At 48.5% G+C, this 20,112-nt stretch overlaps 10 protein-coding genes across 10 annotated transcripts; 5 read left to right on the top strand and 5 right to left on the bottom strand.

Moving 5' to 3' along the window:
- Positions 1–103: 103 nt before the first annotated feature.
- Positions 104–1,262, bottom strand: LTR84_001243 (uncharacterized protein; the record flags this gene model as incomplete). The annotated part of the gene is made up of 2 exons (XM_064844869.1): positions 104–556; positions 1,257–1,262. 2 exons carry the CDS (start codon positions 1,260–1,262, stop codon positions 104–106), a joined length of 459 nt encoding a protein of 152 aa, XP_064712729.1.
- Positions 1,263–3,051: 1,789 nt separating this feature from the next.
- Positions 3,052–4,171, bottom strand: LTR84_001242 (uncharacterized protein; the record flags this gene model as incomplete). The annotated part of the gene is made up of 2 exons (XM_064844868.1): positions 3,052–3,919; positions 3,969–4,171. The coding sequence occupies 2 exons, from the start codon at positions 4,169–4,171 to the stop codon at positions 3,052–3,054; spliced, it is 1,071 nt and encodes a 356-aa protein (XP_064712728.1).
- A 1,068-nt stretch (positions 4,172–5,239) lies between these two features.
- On the top strand, positions 5,240–5,713 carry LTR84_001241 (uncharacterized protein; the record flags this gene model as incomplete). The annotated part of the gene is made up of 2 exons (XM_064844867.1): positions 5,240–5,245; positions 5,333–5,713. The coding sequence occupies 2 exons, from the start codon at positions 5,240–5,242 to the stop codon at positions 5,711–5,713; spliced, it is 387 nt and encodes a 128-aa protein (XP_064712727.1).
- Positions 5,714–6,747: 1,034 nt separating this feature from the next.
- LTR84_001240 (uncharacterized protein) lies at positions 6,748–8,723 on the top strand (the record flags this gene model as incomplete). Its single annotated transcript, XM_064844866.1, has 5 exons — positions 6,748–6,991; positions 7,219–7,424; positions 7,476–8,466; positions 8,520–8,584; positions 8,637–8,723. 5 exons carry the CDS (start codon positions 6,748–6,750, stop codon positions 8,721–8,723), a joined length of 1,593 nt encoding a protein of 530 aa, XP_064712726.1.
- A 123-nt stretch (positions 8,724–8,846) lies between these two features.
- On the bottom strand, positions 8,847–9,418 carry LTR84_001239 (uncharacterized protein; the record flags this gene model as incomplete). The annotated part of the gene is made up of 2 exons (XM_064844865.1): positions 8,847–9,346; positions 9,406–9,418. The coding sequence occupies 2 exons, from the start codon at positions 9,416–9,418 to the stop codon at positions 8,847–8,849; spliced, it is 513 nt and encodes a 170-aa protein (XP_064712725.1).
- A 1,234-nt stretch (positions 9,419–10,652) lies between these two features.
- Positions 10,653–11,612, bottom strand: LTR84_001238 (uncharacterized protein; the record flags this gene model as incomplete). Its single annotated transcript, XM_064844864.1, has 2 exons — positions 10,653–11,367; positions 11,608–11,612. The coding sequence occupies 2 exons, from the start codon at positions 11,610–11,612 to the stop codon at positions 10,653–10,655; spliced, it is 720 nt and encodes a 239-aa protein (XP_064712724.1).
- A 1,382-nt stretch (positions 11,613–12,994) lies between these two features.
- Positions 12,995–13,585, bottom strand: LTR84_001237 (uncharacterized protein; the record flags this gene model as incomplete). The annotated part of the gene is made up of 1 exon (XM_064844863.1): positions 12,995–13,585. One exon carries the CDS (start codon positions 13,583–13,585, stop codon positions 12,995–12,997), a length of 591 nt encoding a protein of 196 aa, XP_064712723.1.
- Positions 13,586–14,287: 702 nt separating this feature from the next.
- On the top strand, positions 14,288–15,520 carry LTR84_001236 (uncharacterized protein; the record flags this gene model as incomplete). The annotated part of the gene is made up of 4 exons (XM_064844862.1): positions 14,288–14,416; positions 14,476–14,584; positions 14,636–15,109; positions 15,162–15,520. The coding sequence occupies 4 exons, from the start codon at positions 14,288–14,290 to the stop codon at positions 15,518–15,520; spliced, it is 1,071 nt and encodes a 356-aa protein (XP_064712722.1).
- A 420-nt stretch (positions 15,521–15,940) lies between these two features.
- Positions 15,941–17,756, top strand: LTR84_001235 (uncharacterized protein; the record flags this gene model as incomplete). The annotated part of the gene is made up of 2 exons (XM_064844861.1): positions 15,941–16,162; positions 16,233–17,756. The coding sequence occupies 2 exons, from the start codon at positions 15,941–15,943 to the stop codon at positions 17,754–17,756; spliced, it is 1,746 nt and encodes a 581-aa protein (XP_064712721.1).
- A 1,064-nt stretch (positions 17,757–18,820) lies between these two features.
- Positions 18,821–19,351, top strand: LTR84_001234 (uncharacterized protein; the record flags this gene model as incomplete). Its single annotated transcript, XM_064844860.1, has 1 exon — positions 18,821–19,351. The coding sequence occupies one exon, from the start codon at positions 18,821–18,823 to the stop codon at positions 19,349–19,351; it is 531 nt and encodes a 176-aa protein (XP_064712720.1).
- Between the last annotated feature and the right edge of the window lie 761 nt (positions 19,352–20,112).

The following is a 20,112-nucleotide window of genomic DNA, read 5'->3' as shown; positions in this document are numbered from 1 at the left end:
TTGCGCCGGTCCTTCAGCCGACTTTGCAAACTGGAGTTGATGCTACGGTAGTAGCCGCTTTAGCTTATGTGGAAATGTATTTGGAATCGGTCTCCTTGATAAGCTAAAACTTGATCTGATCGTCCAAACTAGGGTACTCCCATACGTGAGGCTCTGACATATATCCAAACTCATCCCATTGGTTGTCCAGGAGAGTGTTTAGTCCATAGAATCCACCAACCTCTTGTGTTCCAAAGTCAAAATGGCTTCCTCTGACGTCATGAAGCTCCACCGATGTATCTGAAGGTTGGGGATCGAATACGGTGCCTCGCAGTGCATCATTGTTTGTCTGGCCACTATTCGTCCTCACCTGAGCCAATGGACTGTCTGTGTCACTGGCAGTAAGCCCTGTGGTGCTCGAGTTTTGCGCTCGTGCTGCTCGCTGCCTTCGGAAATCGAGGTACGTCCCATCACTCATCCGATGAGTGACAGTTTCACATTGAGCAAGGCAAACATCTGCAAGATCCCAGCATTTGTCGTCCTTGACCTTGCGCAAATGTTCAATCATACCCTGGGCCTTTAAAACGCAGCCGTGTGCTATCTCATCACTTGGCGCCTCTAGGGCACATCCAAGCATAAGAGTGGCAGCAGACGCAAAATGATATGCCACATCTACCCGCACAAGTCAACGCACGTCAGTAAAGCTAATGTAGATTCTTGCCGCGGCTTGAGCGGTTCCATGCGACCATAATTTCGTGTTCGAGGAGTTCAATGTGACTGGTGCTGAAATGGGTTGGGGACAGAACTCACAGGGAAGCCAAAAGACATGTAGATCATCTTCTTGTAAAGAAGTTGTGAATTCTATCACAGCCTCTGCCGACTTTCGACAACGAGACTGGAGATAAAGCTTTCTTTCCATGTCTGTTACACTTTCCGGATAGGACGCTTTCTGTCGTCACACAACATGTCAGAGGCCACAAGCTCCAATTTCCATCTCAAATATGAACATACCAGTAGTAAGAGGCGAGATATGCACATCTTGATTGCTAAAAAGCAGAGACGGAGATTCAGTGCTCCGGGTGCAGACCTTTTGAATTGAGGGTTGTCATGATTGAGCCATCCCGGCAATGAATCTTCCCATTCATCGAGACGGATTGCGATGCGTCGTAATACTTTCTGGAGATCAGAAGCATTTGTTGGCTTTAGGCTGTAGATCAATGGCAACACGGATCCAACGATTTCAGTCAGTCGACAGAGGAAGACAAACGAGCATGCACCTGCATGAATATTGTTCAAGCTTATATCTATGTCACTATCGGTTGGCACACCGAGCAAATCGAGATCGGGAAGTTCGACATCAAAGTTTTCAGGCATGATATGTGGGGGAGTTCCTGTAGTTAGACTCGCCCTGTGGAAAATAAGTCTGAGTCGAGGTCTTGGATTGCACGATGTGTACATACCACCAATCATGGATTAAAACTGCCCACCACGTTCTGATACGTAGGGCCTTCTTCCGATCGTCGAGAGACCATTTTCGAGGACTGCGATTGAGACCAAGGCTGTGAGACAGGGCCACCAGACGGCCTATATTAAGTGCATTGTACGTCACAAGGGTTGTTGGCCGTCCTAAGAGGTCTAAGATACATGCCAATATTGTCGGGAAGCCAGGTGCTGTGAAATCTTCGTCCATAGCTTTGACAGCTTGCCTCCAAATATATCTCATGTCCGGCTGTGGTCGACTTCTTAACGAAGTATCCACTGACCTTTCCCAGAAGATTATCGAAGCCGCATAAATCTCGCATAGTAATGGAAATGGCAGTTCTGATTTTTGGTGAGCCTTTCGTATTTCATTTTCATCTAGGAAAGGTAATGGTGGGTGGAGTTGACTGAAATATCTAACAAGTCGTGTTAGCAAACGTGATAGGGCAGAAGGGTCATGGCCCTACAGGTCAAAGACAGAACTGCAATGCGGTTCAAGAACCTTCGATATTGCTTCATAGCGAGCAAATCCGGCCGCCTCGTTCCCAGTTGCAGGATTTTCTCTCCGGCGAGGCACTCGAAGATATAGTATTGGATTTGTTGGATCACTGGAGTAAACACTGTAGGGTTGCGATTTACGATACGATTTAGGCGAGGAAGTCGAGGGCGACATGTACTGATCCAGAACTTGGACATCATGTGCAGATACTGGTCCTACGATGTGTCCGGAATGGGCCTCAACCGATCTCGTTGTCAAGCCTCCATCAGGACCAGGTGTTGCATCATCTCCGTCTCCGGGGTTGGAACCACTGTTTGTAGCCGGAAGACCATGATATAAGGCTTCATTTAGTGCGGTGTTCTTGCCCTGGTGGACGACTCGGCTTGATCGCTTATGTCGCACTTCATTAGATACTCCATCTTGAGTGCATTCTGCACCATGCATTTGGCAAAGTACGCATTTTCGATTTTCCAAAGACCTCACGCAGCGAGACTTACGCTTACGACAGAAGTCGCATGCGGGGAATTTGTGCGATCGATAGGGACGCGAAAACTCCTTCGGCGGGTCTGTCAATGGGCTGTCGATATCCATAGTGGATGTGTTAGGTCGTGAATGTATCAAGGTGAAGGCCGTCGGCTCAAGGATGACGACTTACTGAGGCACCGGAAATGATAATTGAAGTGCCAACAGCAAATTGGTGTTTTCCGACGGCAAGTGATATCGGTGAAGAGAAAGCCAAGGACCAACAGTTAGCAGCGAACAATGCCGCTGATGTCCGATCTTCCTAGGATACTCCTTCAAGTAGCCATCCATCGGGATATAGACCCAGACTATTTGAGCATTTTCGTGGTTCGACAAGAAGGTCCGAATTGCATGTACTGACTTTTCGGAAATTTAGCCCAGCTACATGGCCATCAATGCATATGTGCCTCAAGAACGCAAAGGTTCATAAAGTCGGATGGGATGTAGATTGAATAATGTCCAAAGTCACATTGCTTAATAATCTGGCTAACATTAATTTGGCTGAGAAATCAATAAAAAGCCTGGCATTTGGGTTCTGTACTGAATCTTCGAAGATGGCTACAGCCTGGTCGTCATAGCTTGCTCGTTCGGAGAGATGAATATGCATTCAGTGAAAGCTGTCCCCCAAGGTGAGCGTACAGCACTTTGCTCCCTTTCGGAATTTCACCATTCCTTATCATGTCTATCATACCAGCAAGGCTCTTTCCTTCATAAACTGGATCAGTAATGAATGCTTCAGTGGAAGCCCCAAATTTCATCGCATCAATAGTCTGCTGATCTGGGATACCATAACAACCGGCATGATATCTATCGTCAAGGATGACATCCTCAGCAGTGATATCGTCTTCATGTAGTCCTATCTTCACAGCCGTAGCTTTTGCAATACGAAGCACTTGATCAAAGGTCGCTTGAACCTTGGCTGACGCATCAATTCCAATGATCTTGCGCTGCCTTGAACCGTGTTTCTGGGCTAGTTTGAAACCTGCAATCATGCCTGCAAATGTCGAGCCAGTCACGGTGCAGACAATGATCGTGTCAAAGAAAATCCCAAGTTGCTCTTCCTGTTGTTCGACTTCGAAGGCCCATCTGGCAAATCCTAGCCCACCCAGAGGATGATCCGAAGCTCCAGCGGGTATGTAGTACGGCTTACCTCCTTTCGACGCCACCTCATTCGTGAGAGTCTGGAGGGAGGTTTTGTGCTCAATGCCAAACGTCGATGGGTCTAGGCGCGAGTCGGCACCCATAAGACGTGAAAGCTGAATGTTACCGACTTTAGTGTAGCCAGGGTCTTCCCAGTCCACCCAGTGTTCCTGGACAAGTGCTGACTTCAACCCCAGCTTAGCGGCAACAGCAGCCACTTGTCGGGTGTGGTTCGACTGTACGCCACCGATGCTGACTAAAGTATCACATCCTTTGGCCAAGGCTTCAGGAATGAGGTATCTTTGTCACGATGTCAGCTTTGGATGGGGATAAATTTCAAGTGACGTACTCAAGTTTCCGGGTTTTATTCCCTCCAAATGCTAGACCAGAGTTACAGTCCTCACGTTTAGCGTACACTTCAACATCCCCTCCCAAAACTTTTGACATCAGCGGCAAGTGCTGGATTGGCGAGGGACCGAATAAGAAGTTCTCTCTAGGGATGCTCGCAAAAGGTTCGGGCAGCCGTATCTCAGGGTATGAAACAGCCACCATTTTGGCTTTGGGGGGATGTAAATCAAGATCAGATCGTTGAACCAGTATGCCGAGGGAGATAAGGAACCCAGAATCTTTTTATCGTCAAAGCGGTAGTGTTACAGCCCTTTTCAATCCTTCTATCGCGGTGTATCAGCCGATGTATCAAGATCTGCTCATCGGTCAAAGCAACCGGTGGAGTTTTCCGCGGGAAACTCTACTAAATGAGCCTCGCTTCAATGACGCCAAACCGATCCCGATGTCTGTTCGTGCTTGGTAATTGAATGCCTGCCGGGTTTCCGCTAGTTAAGCACTGTGCACGCAGGACCTCCTTGGATCGCCGCAAGCCGAGCCGTACTGGGTCCAACTCTGGGCCAGGGCTTCGTGTCGCTATTAGGTCGCTCCACGTTCCCAGAGATGCGTCATTATCCGAGGGAAAGCTAGATGTGTAGACAGACAAGGATGATATCAGCCGACTACTTGTCTAGAAAGGAGATAAGGAGGTGAACATATGTGACACACTATTGATTCGCCAAATATGTTTATATTCGCAATCACCATTGTGTCGGCATGGCAACTTGACACCGCAACTTGTGTTTCGCAATCCGCCTATCTTCAAACTCAATTCAATAACCATCATGGACATAAAACAATCCAATTTGGGGCACGAAAATAGCAATGTGATTGCATCGATTGACTTGGGGAGCGAAGTTACTGCGGACGCTGCTCTGGATAATATCTTGCGATGGAAAATTGATATGACGTTGATACCGTTATTGTGCATAACGTATGCTCTTCAATCAATCGACAAAACCACTCTGAGCTATGCAGCGGTATTCGGCGTCAGGGCATCCCTGGACATGGTCGGCACCCAGTTCTTTCGGACCAGCTCCGTTTTTTTACTTTGGGTATCTGGTCTGGGAACGTCCAACCAATCTACTCCTGCAAAAGCTGCCTGTCAATACCTTTTTGTCGGTGACTGTGAGTTGTATCTTGCATTTTCATCTCAGATTCTGACAATGATCACAGGTGATCACATGGACTGGGGGTCTAATGTGCCATGCTGCAGTACAAAACTTCGCCGGGCTTATGGCGGTGCGTACGTTCCTCGGAGTGTTTGAAACTTCGATGAACCCAGCAAACATGATCATCTTTTCGATGTACTACACAAGACAAGAACAGCCACTGTGCATGGGCCTCTGGATTGGCTCTGCGGGTATTGGATATATCATCGCAGAAATCTCCACCTTCGGTATTGGGCACATCAAATCATCCTTAGAGACTTGGAGAGTCATGTTCCTCATCTGGGGCGCCATCACCGTAGCATGGGGTGTAGTCTTGTTCTTTACCCTCCCAGGATCTCCTGCAAGTCGCAAGATATGGAAAACAGAAGAGCGGGCAGGTATCTTGGATCGCATCAAAGACAATGGTACAGGAATCAAAGACAAAAACTTCAAGTTCGAGCAGGTCAAGGAGACCATGCTTGATTTGAAAACGTTGTTGCTATTCATGTTTGCAGTTTCTTTCAATTCTCCAAATGGTGGACTGACAGCGGTAAGTTGAGCGCCCGCGCTGCTTGTTGTCCTGAGAACCTGCTAATCATCGCATAGTTCCAAGGACTTGTCATTAAAGGCTTGGGATTCTCGAACTTGCGGACAACACTAATCCAGATGCCATCCGGGGGCGTTCAATTCGTCTTCTGCACAGCCGCATGGTAGGCTTATCTGACTCTTCCCATTGACGCCTATACTGAGTGGGTCACGGTTATATTGTTTCACAGTTCCAGAATGCGCGACCTGGCGTCATGCTGGCTTGTCTCGTACCTTTCTTGGCGGGTGTGCTCGGATTATGGCTCATCAACTCAACGATACTATATGGCAGACTTGCCTGTCTCCGGATTGCCTTCGCCTATACGGCCACTTGGACACTGTCAATGTCTGTAGCCACAGCAAATACTGCGGGGCATACTAAAAAGGTTACCACAATGCCATTCTGCTCATTGGCTATTGCTCAGGCAATTTCATTGGACCCTTCTTCTTCAGGACGAATCAAGCACCCACGTACAATCTCGGAACTGGCATGATGTTGTTCTGTGTTGGATTTCAAGTGTTGTGTAACTCTGGGTTGTGGGTGCTATTCATCTTCAGAAATCGGAGGAAAGGAAGAGCCTCAGACAGATTCGGACACGCGGACCGCTCGAGCAAATGGTTTCCTCGATGTGACTGACAAGAACAATCCTTACTTCAAGGTACGTATGACTCCGAACTATCGTTGTGTTACTTTCTAATGCCCGTGATTAGTACAAATACTAATGAGAGGCATTGATTTGTTGACTGGAGACTTAGCAAAGATATCAGGCAGTCCCGACCCCATGTGATAGCACTGTTGGGGATGTGGGGAGTTGAGTTAGTCTTGGCGGTGCCCCCTCGGCCTTGCGCCCCATCTTCCCCACATTCAAGTCCAAGTCATTGAATAGAATAAACCTATATGAGATTGAATGCACTGTTCTGGTGGCTGTCCTTTCGGCAGAAACGGAGTCGTGACTGCCGCGCTTCTCTTTTCTTTATCCAATACACTTGCAGGTGTCTATCGTAGCAATGACTTCCGATGAGGCAAGGTTTCCAGCAAGGTATGCAGACCCTGAGTATCAACAAACTCATCGAAACTTGTTCTCCGCAGCTCTCCTCCAACCTCTCGAGGAAGTGCTTCCCCCCGGTGTCAGCAAAAGCTCTTTCGATGCTGCTATCCAAAAATTGAAAGAAATTGTTGGGTATGATCAAGTGATCTTAGGAACAGGGCTTGAGGAATATGTAGACCCCTACGAACTTTGGGAAAATGAGGGTAAACGAAGAATGCCCAGCTGCGCAATTTGGTAAGCGGGAAACCGGGCGAACCTTGCTGTCCAGAGAGCTGACGTGAAGCTCAGTCCTTCCTCGACTGAGGAGCTCCAAGGAGTTCTGTCCATTGCGAACCAGTTTGAAATTCCAGTGTGGACATTTTCTAGGGGGAAAAATTTGGGCTGTATGGTTTCGAATTTGTGAGAGATAAGCCAGCTGACGAGTTGATAGATGGAGGGCCTGCACCACGGCTGAATGGTTCTGCAGCACTCGATCTGCATCGTATGAACCGTATCATTGAAGTTAACGAGCAATTCTCTTATGCAGTCGTCGAGCCAGGAGTGACATTTACTGATCTATACCAATATTGTGCATCCAAGAAACTTCGAGTGTGGCCGAGTGTACCTTCACTTGGATGGGGTAGCGTGGTGGGAAATGTAACAGACCTCCGTTCTTTAATACCAGGGTGATCACTGACATAACCATAGACAGTTGATCGGGGCACCGGATTTACGCCGACTGCGACACATCATCAAAATATGTGCGGGATTGAGGTCATGCTGGCTAATGGGGACATTGTCAGGTCAGGCCAATTTGCGATATCAAACTCTGCTGCAGCGCACTTGTCGAAGTTCTCTTTCGGTCCGTCCATCGAAGGCCTCTTCCTTCAAAGTAATCTTGGTATCGTCACCAAGATGGGCATTTGGCTACACCCCCAGCCGCAAGCCTACATGTCGTGCTCATTCGATATGCCGGAGTTCGAAGATGTAGAGACCATCGTTGATATTTTTGGAGAGCTCAGAAGAGATGGATTACTCCCAAGCACCGTGTATGTCTCCAATATCGTGGAATGGTTGGGTATGATGGGCAAAAGAGTTGAAATGTGGCCGAACGATGGTCCTATTCCGGACTGGAGGCTGCGTGAGCTCCAAAAGGAACTGAACTTGGGCTATTGGAATGTCAAGTTCGGCCTATATGGTGCGGCCGCAGTGATTCAAGCACACTTCGACGAGCTCAAGCGAATAGTAACCAAAAAATCACCAACAGCTGCTCACCGTCTCCAAGGTCACATCTTCGCTGGCGAGAACGACGCGCTACTGGAAGCAACATCTGTCCCTGATCCTCATGGTGGATTTTTTGTTGGTGTCCCAAGCTTGTGGAGTCTACCAATGGTAAAGTACCGTCTACCAACCCAGTCTGGAGTTGGGGCTCACGCCGACTATTCTCCCATCATTCCATCCTCGGGAAAGACAATTCTGGAATGGGCGCGAACTGCGCGCAAAGTTTGCGAGAAGGAGAACTTCGATCTCTTTTGCGACTTCTTCATGCATGAGAGACATGTCATATTTGTCAACATGATGGTGTTTGATAAGACCAATCCCGACCACCGAAAAGCAGTTGACACCATTTTTCGAGCATTGTATCGGGGGGGCCGGCAAAGAGGATTTAGCAAATATCGCTCACATGTCAATTACATGGGTATTTCTTCTCCCTACATTGAACCTGCATGCCGCCATGACTGACATCACTAGATCTGGTTGCTGATGCGTATGATTACAACGACCATGCTTATCGACGCTTTCTCGAGAAGTTGAAGGTAATTTTGCTCGTGACAAAATGTACGTGGTGGCCATGTTAACAATTGGCAGGACTCAGTTGATCCCAATGGGATTTTGTCGCCCGGAAAACAAGGGATATGGCCCAATAAGTACCGTCAGTTTAGAGAGCGGCTGTGACAGACGGCCGGTTTGCTTGCTGCTTGTTTGGTATTATGTTGGCTCCCGCATCGGCTTGTATGACAGATTTGTCCAGGGTGAGAGGGTGAATCCTCTTCTACCATGAAATCCAACGACTCCCTTTTATTCTCGCTTTCTTATGCGTGGAAAGCTCAACCAGATCATCGCCACCACGGCAATTAACGCTAAGATAATGGGCTGTAGAACGCTCACACCTTTTTTGGCAGCTATTGCACCAATTGCGAATGGGAAGATCGTACCTCCAGTACCACCTAAAGCCATTGCAAAGCCAAGTGCACTCACGTGGATGTGCTTTGGTAATAATTTGGCAGTCATCATGACGCCTCCAGGAAACATAGGTCCCAAAAAGAATCCGAGAAATGCCACTGCAACTGCACTCACTACAAACTGTGGGACTAACCAGAAGATCAATTGTAGTGCAATGCATATGGCGAGATAGATTGAAACACACAAGCGTTCACCATATCGCTCCGTAACGAATCCAAGCGATGCACGCCCTGCAGCCATGCCAGCCCAAAATCCCGTACCTGAGATACCGGCATTGTAGGGTGAGGCATGTCGCACACGAAGCATGAAAGTGACCACCCAGCCTCCTAAGCCCACTTTGGTTTTGAATTAGCGAAAATTTTGTTGGCCACAATGACTCAGAACGTCAACGTACCTTCTATGCCCATGTAAAGAAGGAGATAGAACATGCAGGTCCATGTGATTCGCGACCTTATCGCTTCTCTGGTCCGGCTTCCTGTAGCTTCTGAGTCTCGTGGATGTTCATCACGATACGCCTTTCCAGTCCTGTGCCAGAAGCTCGTGAGTAGCCCCGCCCATTCCAAGACAGAGGCAGCAACCTAGGGAGGCTTTGTTAGTTTAGAAGATTTCAGAGGCGAACCTTTGACCAACCATGACGTAGTAGAATGTATACCAAGGCAGATTGGACTTGACAATCATACTTGTGGCAATTAAGGGGGCGAAGAGTGCGCCGATGGAATAACACGAGTGTAGTAACCCTTGAATCGAGTTCGGATTTTGCATTCCACCAACCCATGCCGAGAAGCACGCATCCGTCAGACCATTACCAAAACCAGAGATGATATTGATGACGACTAACACGGGAAATGGGGGGTGTAGACAGATCACGACATAGGTGATGATATGGCAGATCGGGGCCGCGAAAGCTATACCTCGCTGACCAAACCTGGAATGAATTGTAGCATTCACGAAGGCCGCAGTCGAATAGCCAGCAAACGGGGTCAGGAACATCAGGGACACCAGAGTGTAATTGAGTCTGTAATACTCCTCAAGGTAAGGTATCAGAGCACCAATAGCTGCATCATTCATTCCGGCAATCATGAATGATAAAAATGCACATCCAAGCCTGGGGATATTGCCAGTTGGTTGATTCCATTTCTGTGCGATGAGTGAATGCCGAGCAGATGAAGTTTCGGCATTTAAGTCACCAAGTTCATTTTGTTGCGTTGTAGCTACTGATTTCGGTGTGCCAAAAACTCGTCGCGAAAACTCTTTGAATGTGCTTCCAGGTGCTGTGCGTCTAATCTGGGCATTGACAGAATGCTCCGGCGCCGAGACGGGTGACTGTGATACCCGGTGTTCCCCAGATGGCCTAGGAACTTCCATTTTTTATTATTTAGGTCGTGAATTGATGACCATTGATTATTGGGAGAGAGAAAAAGGACAAAAAGCCTGGCGTATTTGACATAGAGGCGACGGAAAAGCCCGACATCAGATTTGGGGAATTTCGGGCCAATAACGTCCGAATCTCGTCCAATGTCGCAAGTCAGGCACCCACCAGGATACCCCGAGAATATCGCCGAGACTATGAAGGCCGCTTGGCTTCAAAGTCGACAGCTTCGCTACCAAACAAATCATTGAGATGTCTACTGTACAATTCTTTTAAACCACGATCCAGTCCTTACCGAGTAAATGTCTCGGCCATCCATCTCTTCCAGCCACACTCTGGGCCGGAGGCTCTTTGTCTGACTGCCACATCATTCCTAACATTTCCATGGCAGTGTGAAGATATCCCCAAGGCAACATTCCCCACAAGGCAGAAAGATGATCGACTGCCCATCTCTGCTGCTTTGGGTCCTTTGTTTCAATTCCTGCAATGAACGTCGGCCACGACGTACTCTTCAGTAAGTGATTGCCAGGACGAATTAGTGACAGATGGTCGATTATGTCCGCAACCAACGTTTTCACACTACTCCCGTCGAGTAGAGCGCCTCCAGACACCACCCGATTAATGTACAAGCATATAGCCGATCTGTGAGCTGACGCTACATGCAGTCGACTCCGGTAATCATTTTGCAATGCCAGTCCTTGGACACCGGCCGCCCAGGCGTTCAGGTCAAACGAGTTGACTCTCTCCATGAGCTCCAGACCATGCTGAAGACGATACTGCTGCGCATCCTTGGGGTCGTCAAGAGAGAGGTCATCGACGGGTCGTGTGAAGTGAGATGCCAGAAGGATGGCTTGAAGAAAGTTTGCTGGACATGACAGGTAACTATTCAACTCACCTCGTTCGAGCATCTCAATGAGCTTCAAGTGTTGGTTCTCGTCTCCCGGGGGAGGCTTAGGTGATGAGAATGCGGATCCCAGGACATAATAGCTAAGGCTAACATCAGATCGGCGGGCTCGAATCAGAAGTGGTAACTTACATAAGGCAGTCGGCCACGACATAATCATGCAGCATCCCTGTTTCTGCACCTTGCGACCCTTTGCGAGGCTGGAAATTGGAGATGATTTTCCTAGCGCCCTCCACGTGCACCTTCCACCGGTCCTTACCAGAACTCATCAGCTCGAAATTGATAAACAGTAATATGGTGCTCAGTATGACATCTCGCTCTACCCCATGGGTTGGATTTGGTGCCCCTCTGAGAAGCTGGAGGGCTTTTTGCTCGGCGGTAAAGGCATCACGCCTAAACTTGAGCACTATGTCGGTGGCAACATAGGATGGACTGTCACCAACACCGCCACGGATTTCAAGGGACGGTGGCGATGAATGGAGATTCGCTAGATGTATCGCCGAATTTGCTATTACCGCTTGGAGAAGAAATGGATGATCTCGAGTAAGTGATATGAGGTTTCGATACGGGTTGTGGCTTGGGATGTCATACGTTACGAGATCCTGACACAGTCGATTGTGAACTGGGAGGGGTCAGCGATCTTTGGTCTAACTCCATCTGGGGGCAAATACTTACAGTGTGATAGATAGAATCGAGCTGCGTGGGTGAAGTCTTGGACTGATGGATCCAGTAAGGGAAACGACAATTGAAGTTGACTCCTCAACCCGTCTGGAGTCCCTTTTGGAGACAGAAGTCCCTTTTCCCCTTCCGTACTCTGACTGCAAGTCGATTCCGAACCATCAGGGCTCATCTCCCGCCCGGGTTTTATTGAGATTTCTTTTTCAAGATACTCGGGCTGTTTCGGTTTACGGCTCCCACGGGTTGAATTACTGTCATTCCAGCGAAGAAGTTGGCTATAGCCGAGGCATCTCCTATTGGCGATGGTACATTTCATACAAAAAGGTATTGAAGCATCGCATCGAAGTCTCCGCTGTCGGCAATTATGACATGCTTTCGATTTTGACGGCATGAGAAGCTCACGGATGTTCAAGATTCAGGGCAAGGCACACAAAATCTTGATCATGCCTCTGGACCGCTCTGTACCTTTGACGAATGATATATTGGCTGGGAGATGACGCCGATGCCATCTTTTGCATATAATGAGAAAGCAAAGTGCTTATCTACCTTGCTATGTGTTATACTGTGTAGTATTGGAAGTTTGCAAATGCCCAGATGCCTTATCTCAAGTGACCAGGATTGTCAGTCAAGCTTTCTGATAAGACATTCTCGGACGCGGATTTGTTCGTTCTTGGGCATGGCGTATGCCAAGGGATGCGCATGGTCTAGAAAGGACTTTGAATAAAGCGGCTTGCTCTGCTTCCAGATCGAGTTAGCCTGAACTAGGACATCATCCTTTCTGGCAGAATTTCCAACAAATAAACAACCAAAGTTGAAAGACGAAGTCTCTTTAGGTCCTTAGTTACATACCACACAGATGCCGAACTTGGCATATTGACAATCTCCAGGCCGGAAAGGTTGGTTGGGAGACTCAGTTCCTCTGTCGGATATCTACTCGTTGCTCGGCCTAACTCATGCCATGACTAGCTAATCATCACCAATGTCCCCATGATCTCACACATGCTTTCAGATGTCCTTGTTGTCCTGGCATTGTTACTTAGCATTTTCAGGGACCTCCATTGCTTTGCCGTTCATCTCTCCCACATCCAACGCAACCAAAAACCTGCTCACGCAGTTATAAGCAGCAATTCCGGCGGTCAATTCAACGACTTCTCTCTTGTCAAGCCCAATCTCATTCAGCTTGTCAAAAATGATTTGAGGGACCTCGACATTTTTGGTCATGGCATCCGTGTACCTAACCACAGCTTCTTCCTTGAGAGATAGATTCTCCCATACTCTAGCTTCCCCAAAGCCTGATTGTACGTCGAGAATGGCTTCTAACGCGGCCTTGCTCACTCCTGCCTTGACGGCCAAGATTGCATGTGCTCGCCATTCCCAGACCGCACCATTCAAGGCTCCTATTCGACATATTGCAAGTTCCATCAGACCTTGATCGACAACAGTCTCATTCCTGATTGCGTTGAGAAAGCTGTTATATCCATCTGCCACTGGCGGGGAGTGCAATAGGGTCAAATCGAGTGGAATCAGAGGCCTGGGCTTACGCCTGGCAGCAATCCGCTCGTATATTTCAGCAGCCTTCACTTGATCTTGAGGGGCCGTTTCTGGGGCATATGGAAGACGCATGATGATTTTTCCAGCCCATTGGTTTGGGGGTGAAACTAAGCAACGAACTCCAGAGACTCTATCGTAGGTTTACTAAAGTTGTTACGACTACGGGGGATCAGAAGGGTTTCGGAAGTGGTCCCGGAACTGGCCGTGTCTGGTCCCTCGTCCCAATATCAGCATCAACGAGGACTATACAATAGTGAGACTTTCATCTGACGCGCATCTGGGCGACTGAGTATTCCGTATAACTAATTGACACTAGACACTGCGCTGGTAAGCTCAATCTCTCGATCTCCGGGCCTTCGAGTGCCTTGACGGAAGGGCATGGATCCGATAGGGTGAACCATAGGCCCCGGCTTGTGCCCGGAGTTCCAGAAGACAAACGGAACCTGCCCTGACCAAATTGCCGTACAATCGATCCGCGGGGTAAGTAATTGTGCTGATCGACTTGCACGCGCCTAAGGACATTGCCGTCCCAATCTTCAAGCTGCACAACCACAAATGACTGTATGCGGAGGGTTAATAGCATCCGTTGTGATCTGCATGCACCCTGAAAGGTGTTGACAGTCGATGCCAGGTTTGTTTTCTCGATCAATACGCACAAAGTGGGTGTCTAGATCCTACACCACGCCTTGTCACCACCGACCTGTAGCCTCTACCAACAGCGATCGACATAGTCTTCCTGCCTGCGCAACGCGTAGAAGAATGCTGCACCATCTCATGGTTGGTACCTGGACGCCTCCAGGTGCCATATTCAGCTTCGAGTTCGACGATGAACAACTGACCTTGAAACTGATCAACAGAGCAGAAATTCCGGAAGATGAACCCATATCATGGATGACTTTTAATGTTCGTTCATGTCGACCCAATGACTACTCCGTCCTCCAAATGCTAACACAGGGAAATAGCATTCCAGGAAAACCATATACGGCGCGTCCATGAAAAAATGGTCTAGCCATACGGTCAACAGCCCAACAGATATTCAGCACAATGTGTCGCATTCGATAGCGGGACATGGTATGTGTTACTCTCCTTGTTCCACATCCACGTATTGACGACAAATCTCAGAACTTGCACCAAGCCGCGATACCAATACTCGAGCCATTTTCGTCCTTGCCGCACAGAAACCCCCTTACAATGTCTACGGCAACCCCTTCTACAAGTATGCCTCACACGGGAATGTTTTCAGTGTCCATGACGCTGGTAGATTGGCGCAAAACATACAGAATTATGAGTACGAAGAAAAAGCAGGCGTGCATGGAATGGTCTTTGATCCAACCGAATCATTCCTGTACTCAGCAGACATGGGCGCGGATAAGTTATGGACACATGCAAAGAATCATGAAACGGGACAAGTACAGCTCGCTGGAAGCGTCTCGGCACCCGAGACTGGAGACCACCCTAGATGGGTGGAGATGCACAAGAGTGGAAAACATCTTTACCTGCTGATGGAAGCTGGGAATCGTCTGGCGGAATACAAGATCGACCAAGACTCCCACCTGCCCGAATTTACTGGTAAAAGCTTCTCACTTATCCCAGAAGGTTAGTCTCAAAGTCCTCCACCAAATGGCCTGCTATAATTGACACGCATCAGATTTACGCGCCAATAAAAATAACTATCGTGGTGATGTTGTGTTCTGTGCACAAAGTGGCGAATATCTCTTTGCTACAACGCGTTCCAACACCCTGACAATTCCCGGCTGGATTAGTGCCTACAAGTTGGCCGAAGATGGCAGTATTGAGAAGCGAGTGCTGCTACAAGCCACCAGTTCCAGTGGAGGTCATTCAAATGCACTCGGCATGTGTCCCTGGACGGATGAATGGATTGCCTTGACAGATGACACCGTTGGCTTTATTGAAATGTACCGATGGTCCAATGAAAAACTCCAGGTGGTGGCGAGGTGTGAGGTGCATGAACCTGGATTTGGCATGAATGCGATTTGGTATGATTAGAAAGAATCCTGTCATAGTCAAAAGTGTCCACCTTCTGCGTAGATGACAGAGAGAACGTTGGTGTGATCTCACGGCGAAGACATTCAAGCCCGTTGTTTGGAGTACGGTGCGACGGATGCCGGCTGAAAATCCCAGATCTTCTCTGGGGAAAAGAAAAAAGCCGACAGGCGATGCCGATCCGTCAGGGCAGCTTCCGAGCAGCTTTAGATTCACGTCATAACTAGCCTTTGGTGGGATTGCCTTGACACAACTAATTATCTTGTATGACCTACACTCCTGAGCGACGGGAAACGCGAGGTCTATAGTTCTGTACATACCAGAGCAAAACAGTACAATCACTTGCTCCAATCGCAATCATCTGGGAGGAAGCCAGCACGTGGATTTGTTGCAAGTGATAAATCGATAATTCCTGATACAACAATGGCAGGAGCCAGTCCCACTCCAGGGCTCCTGTTCGTAAGGATGAACCCACACGACAATTTATCTCCCGAAGAATTTCATGACTGGTACAACAATGAACACGGCCCTATGCGGCTCCGACTAGATTCAATTGAAAATGGCTACAGATTCCGGGCACTCGATGTTGCTGAAACGAAATTCTCCAGGTATGAGACAAGTGATACCGAGACGACGGAAAGAAAGGTAAGTCTTTGTTTAATTCTAACGTGCTCATGTCTATGGATGAAGCAGCAAATATTGAAGAATACGCTAGGTGGCCCAGTCAAGTCTTCCGACACCCAGCAAAAACAAGGCCGAATGGCTTGCAGTATACGACATCGATGACATGGCAAATCTTCAGAAGGATTCTTATCTTCGATTAAGATCTCCTCCTTGGAAGTCTCAACGCGAGATTTCCGTGATGTCACGAATCGATGTAGATCGCCGACTGTACGACCAGATTTACACTTCAAGTGTCTCCAAATATCAGCCATTGGACTCACTACCAGAAGTTAAGGAGAACTCGAATATCCTCATCGTTGCATCCCGAACATTGCCGGTCACTGATGTCCCCAAGTTGGTGAAATGGTACAGTGACCAACGACTCCCTGTTCTCAAGAAGGAGCAAAGCTGGAAGCGTACCCGCTTGTTCAGTACCCATGACGAGGGGAGTCAAGGAGCAACAATTGAGGTTATAGTGATGCACGAATTTGCAGCTGAACAAGCTCAAAATGATCTCGAAGCCGCCGCTAAAACAATCACATCTGCTGACCAGGACTGGGCTGGAAATCAAGGTCAAGATGCCGATATCAGACCTTATGAACTTCATTATGTTTTTGGTCCTGGTCCAAGACATTTGACCGCAAATGCACCAAAATACGATCATGAAGTGGCTGGTACGAGAACGACAGGGGCAAGCCTCAATGGAGGACGGTCAACAGTGCATTCACAAATAACAACGGAAGACGGAGTTTCACTACCATACCTGCTGGAGGGATCCGTTCATCCCGAAGCTCCCCTCATTGTCCTATCCAATTCTGTTCTCGTGGACTGGCACATCTGGGATGACTTTGTGGATGATTTCCTCTCGCGTTCAGAAAGCCAACGATATCGCATATTACGGTACGAGACCCGTGGCAGGACCAAAAATTGTGGTAGTCAACCCATCACCGTGGACTCATTAGCCAAGGACATCTTGACGTTACTCAATCACCTCAGGGTCGAAAAAGCTGCGGCAGTCATTGGCGTGAGTCTAGGAGGAGCAACTGTTCTCAACTTTGCTCTCAAATATCCATCAAGATTAGAAAACGTCGTATCTTGTGATACTAATTCTAGCAGCCCTCCTGGGAACGACAAGCTATGGCTGGATAGAATTGCGGTAGCAGAGAAGGAGAACGCGACCAGAACTCCGACTGGGGAAAACATCATTGGTGAAGAATTAGGAGAGTTGACTGTTCGAAGGTGGGCGGTTGCGGAAAGCTATGATGGTGGTCAACTTGAGGGTAAGGTGCAGAAGGTGAAAGAATCGGTCATTAGCAACAGCTTGCATGGGTTCAAGAACGTCGTCAAAGCTCTCTGGGACTATGATTTGAGACCAGAGATGAAAACGGCGACAGTACGTGCGCTTTTCGTGGTTGGTGCTGGAGACGGAAAGCTTCCAACATCAATGGCAGCTATGGCCCAGGACTATGGAAACGGTGCTGGCTTTCATCAAATCGAAGGTGCTGGGCATTTACCGATGGTCGAGAAACCTCAAGAGTTCTCCTCCGTGGTGACTGAATTTCTATCTAGATCATAACTGGGAGGGGCATCCAGGTTAAAAGGCGATATTCAAATTCATCTCTTTCTCCGACGGCGCCTGAAGGGGTATGCGGGCCAGAAGCCACCAGTTAAGTCCTTGCGAGAAGCTAATACAACTCATGAACCCGACCCTGGAACTGGATGACCTAGGTACGCCTGTCGGCATCGCCTCGTTCTCCATGCTACTCGTACTATTGGCTATTTTAATCATCAGAGTGAGGCCCATGGACCAGGTTTGTAATCAGGAGAAGAGGAAGCCTGTTCCAGTCAAACGGGCGTGCCGAGGGAAAGAAAACCCAAGCACTCCCAGTTCAGTTAACCACGAGGAGAAGACTTTCTTCTACCTTTTCTTATGTTTGACATTTCTCTTATCAGATTCTTTTGATCGGTAGCGCACGAAGTAATAGCAAGTCCACTTGCAACCTCTCCAATCCACCATAACCACCATAACAAGGGCCATCAAGAAGCTATTTCGTACGTAACGATCTCTTTCAGCCAGCCTGACGACTAAGTTACTCTGATTTGATGCCCCTGAGTGGACACTCTTAGGTGGAATACGACTTTGTTTGTCAGGTCGTTAGGCACCGTCGTGATACTTACGTATAGGTCGCCATTTGAGGCACCAATCTAGCTGCTCGACTTCGTTGGCACTCGGCTAGCCACCACCTCCCTTCGTATTTGAACAAAGCTTAACCACGACAAGCCAACCACCTTATTTTGGCGATCGACTATTACGAGGGCTGAAGATCTAAACCGTTCAGCTAACAGGATCTTGGGCAAGACCAGATTGTTATCTTTCGTGAACTAAGGCACTTTCTTTTGGAGATTTGCTCCTACTTGACCAGATTGGTCCTTCGGGGACCACCCACCCAGCTTGACATTCCTGATTAGATGTTTGAGGTGAAGTTTTTCCTTCCTCTTGCTGATGGGACGCATATAAGCTGGCGGTACGCAGCGTCCTACCTCAAAATGAGCTTGTGTTGTGCATTGACAGGCTGCTTCCCACTGGCCACGCCCTTTTTCGTTTTCCCCTCAACCCATCTATGAAATTATTCTGCAAGCATGGCATTTCCCACCCAGCCAGCATTCGTTGTTCACGGCGATATGGACGAAAGAACGGCCAAACATCCCGGAATGAAATTCCTGGAAGCTGTTAAAAGCGACTTTGACCAGCGCAATTGGGATCCCAAGTACTATGCACCGGACTTCACCTGGGTCGCGCCTAATGGCCAGGTAACCGAAGGCCGAGACAAGGCGCTGGAGGTCATCAAAGCACAATACATGCCTCTCACCGCACATTGGCATGAGCCCTTTTACCAGGTGTGCACCGAAACCGGCTATGGCTACGAGCTGCTCGGATCGGCCACCATGTGGGCCAACCTCGCGGGGGAGCCAGCGGCAGGCGAGACCAAGAAACACGACAAGAATGGGAGGGCCTGGGACCTGGCGGGACCTGGAGGCTTTCGCTTTCACGTGGTGAAGCATGGCGATGGCTTCCTACTGAAACGGATGGAAGTAACTGCGGATTCGGGACCAGTGGTCATGGCAATGATCCGGAGAGGAATGCTCAGCGCTCAAGATCTGGGATTGTGAACACTCGGTGTAAGGGGCAAGTGGGTTTTGAGGAGCAAACGGCCTGACTGACTTACCCAGCTCGAAGGTTTCTTTTGGTTCAATGTCCTCTCATTATCCTCTTACCTTGTGGGAACGTCCAAGACCGACTAGCACACAATTAAAATAAAATTCATCGTGCATCATGGAGGCGGTGACCATTACTTGCTTATCATGATATTATTGAAATTGAATCAGAAGCGTCACAGTTAAGATGAATATGCACGTCGTACGAAATACTACCTGGTATCGCTTGCGCAGCTAAGGTACAGGCTGCGGGAGAATTGCTTCCCAGCCCTTTCGCCGAGGGTTCAGGCCAATGAGTAAGACACTGGTTTTCGTCTGCTAAAACCAGCAAAGTCTGGATTCCTACATTCAAAAACCTCGACCCTAAACCAATCGAACGATAACACCGCTTAGTCCAACTATTGTCTCGCTCGAGGTGTCCCATGGTCTAATTCGACGACCCCAGGCGGCACATCTGATCCAGACAGCTCTAGGACTTTCTTCTCCATGGGACTTCCAGCGTGATGCGTCGGTAGCTAGGGTCGACTTGAGTGGACAAGCGATCCTGGAAGCTCCTCACCTATAGATTGTGAAAGCTTGGCATTCATATTTCCAGCACGCTCATTCCCACAGCGCCACTTCCAGAAGATGAACGCGGCGACACCGACAAGTAAAAGACCTCCAAGTGAGGTACCTACGGCTATGCCAATGGTAGCACCCGAAGACAGGCGTGTCGG

Source organism: Exophiala bonariae, assembly GCF_035927105.1.
Source record: "Exophiala bonariae strain CCFEE 5792 chromosome Unknown scaffold_1, whole genome shotgun sequence".
NCBI lineage: Eukaryota > Fungi > Ascomycota > Eurotiomycetes > Chaetothyriales > Herpotrichiellaceae > Exophiala > Exophiala bonariae.
This window is presented reverse-complemented; position numbering and strand designations above follow the sequence as displayed.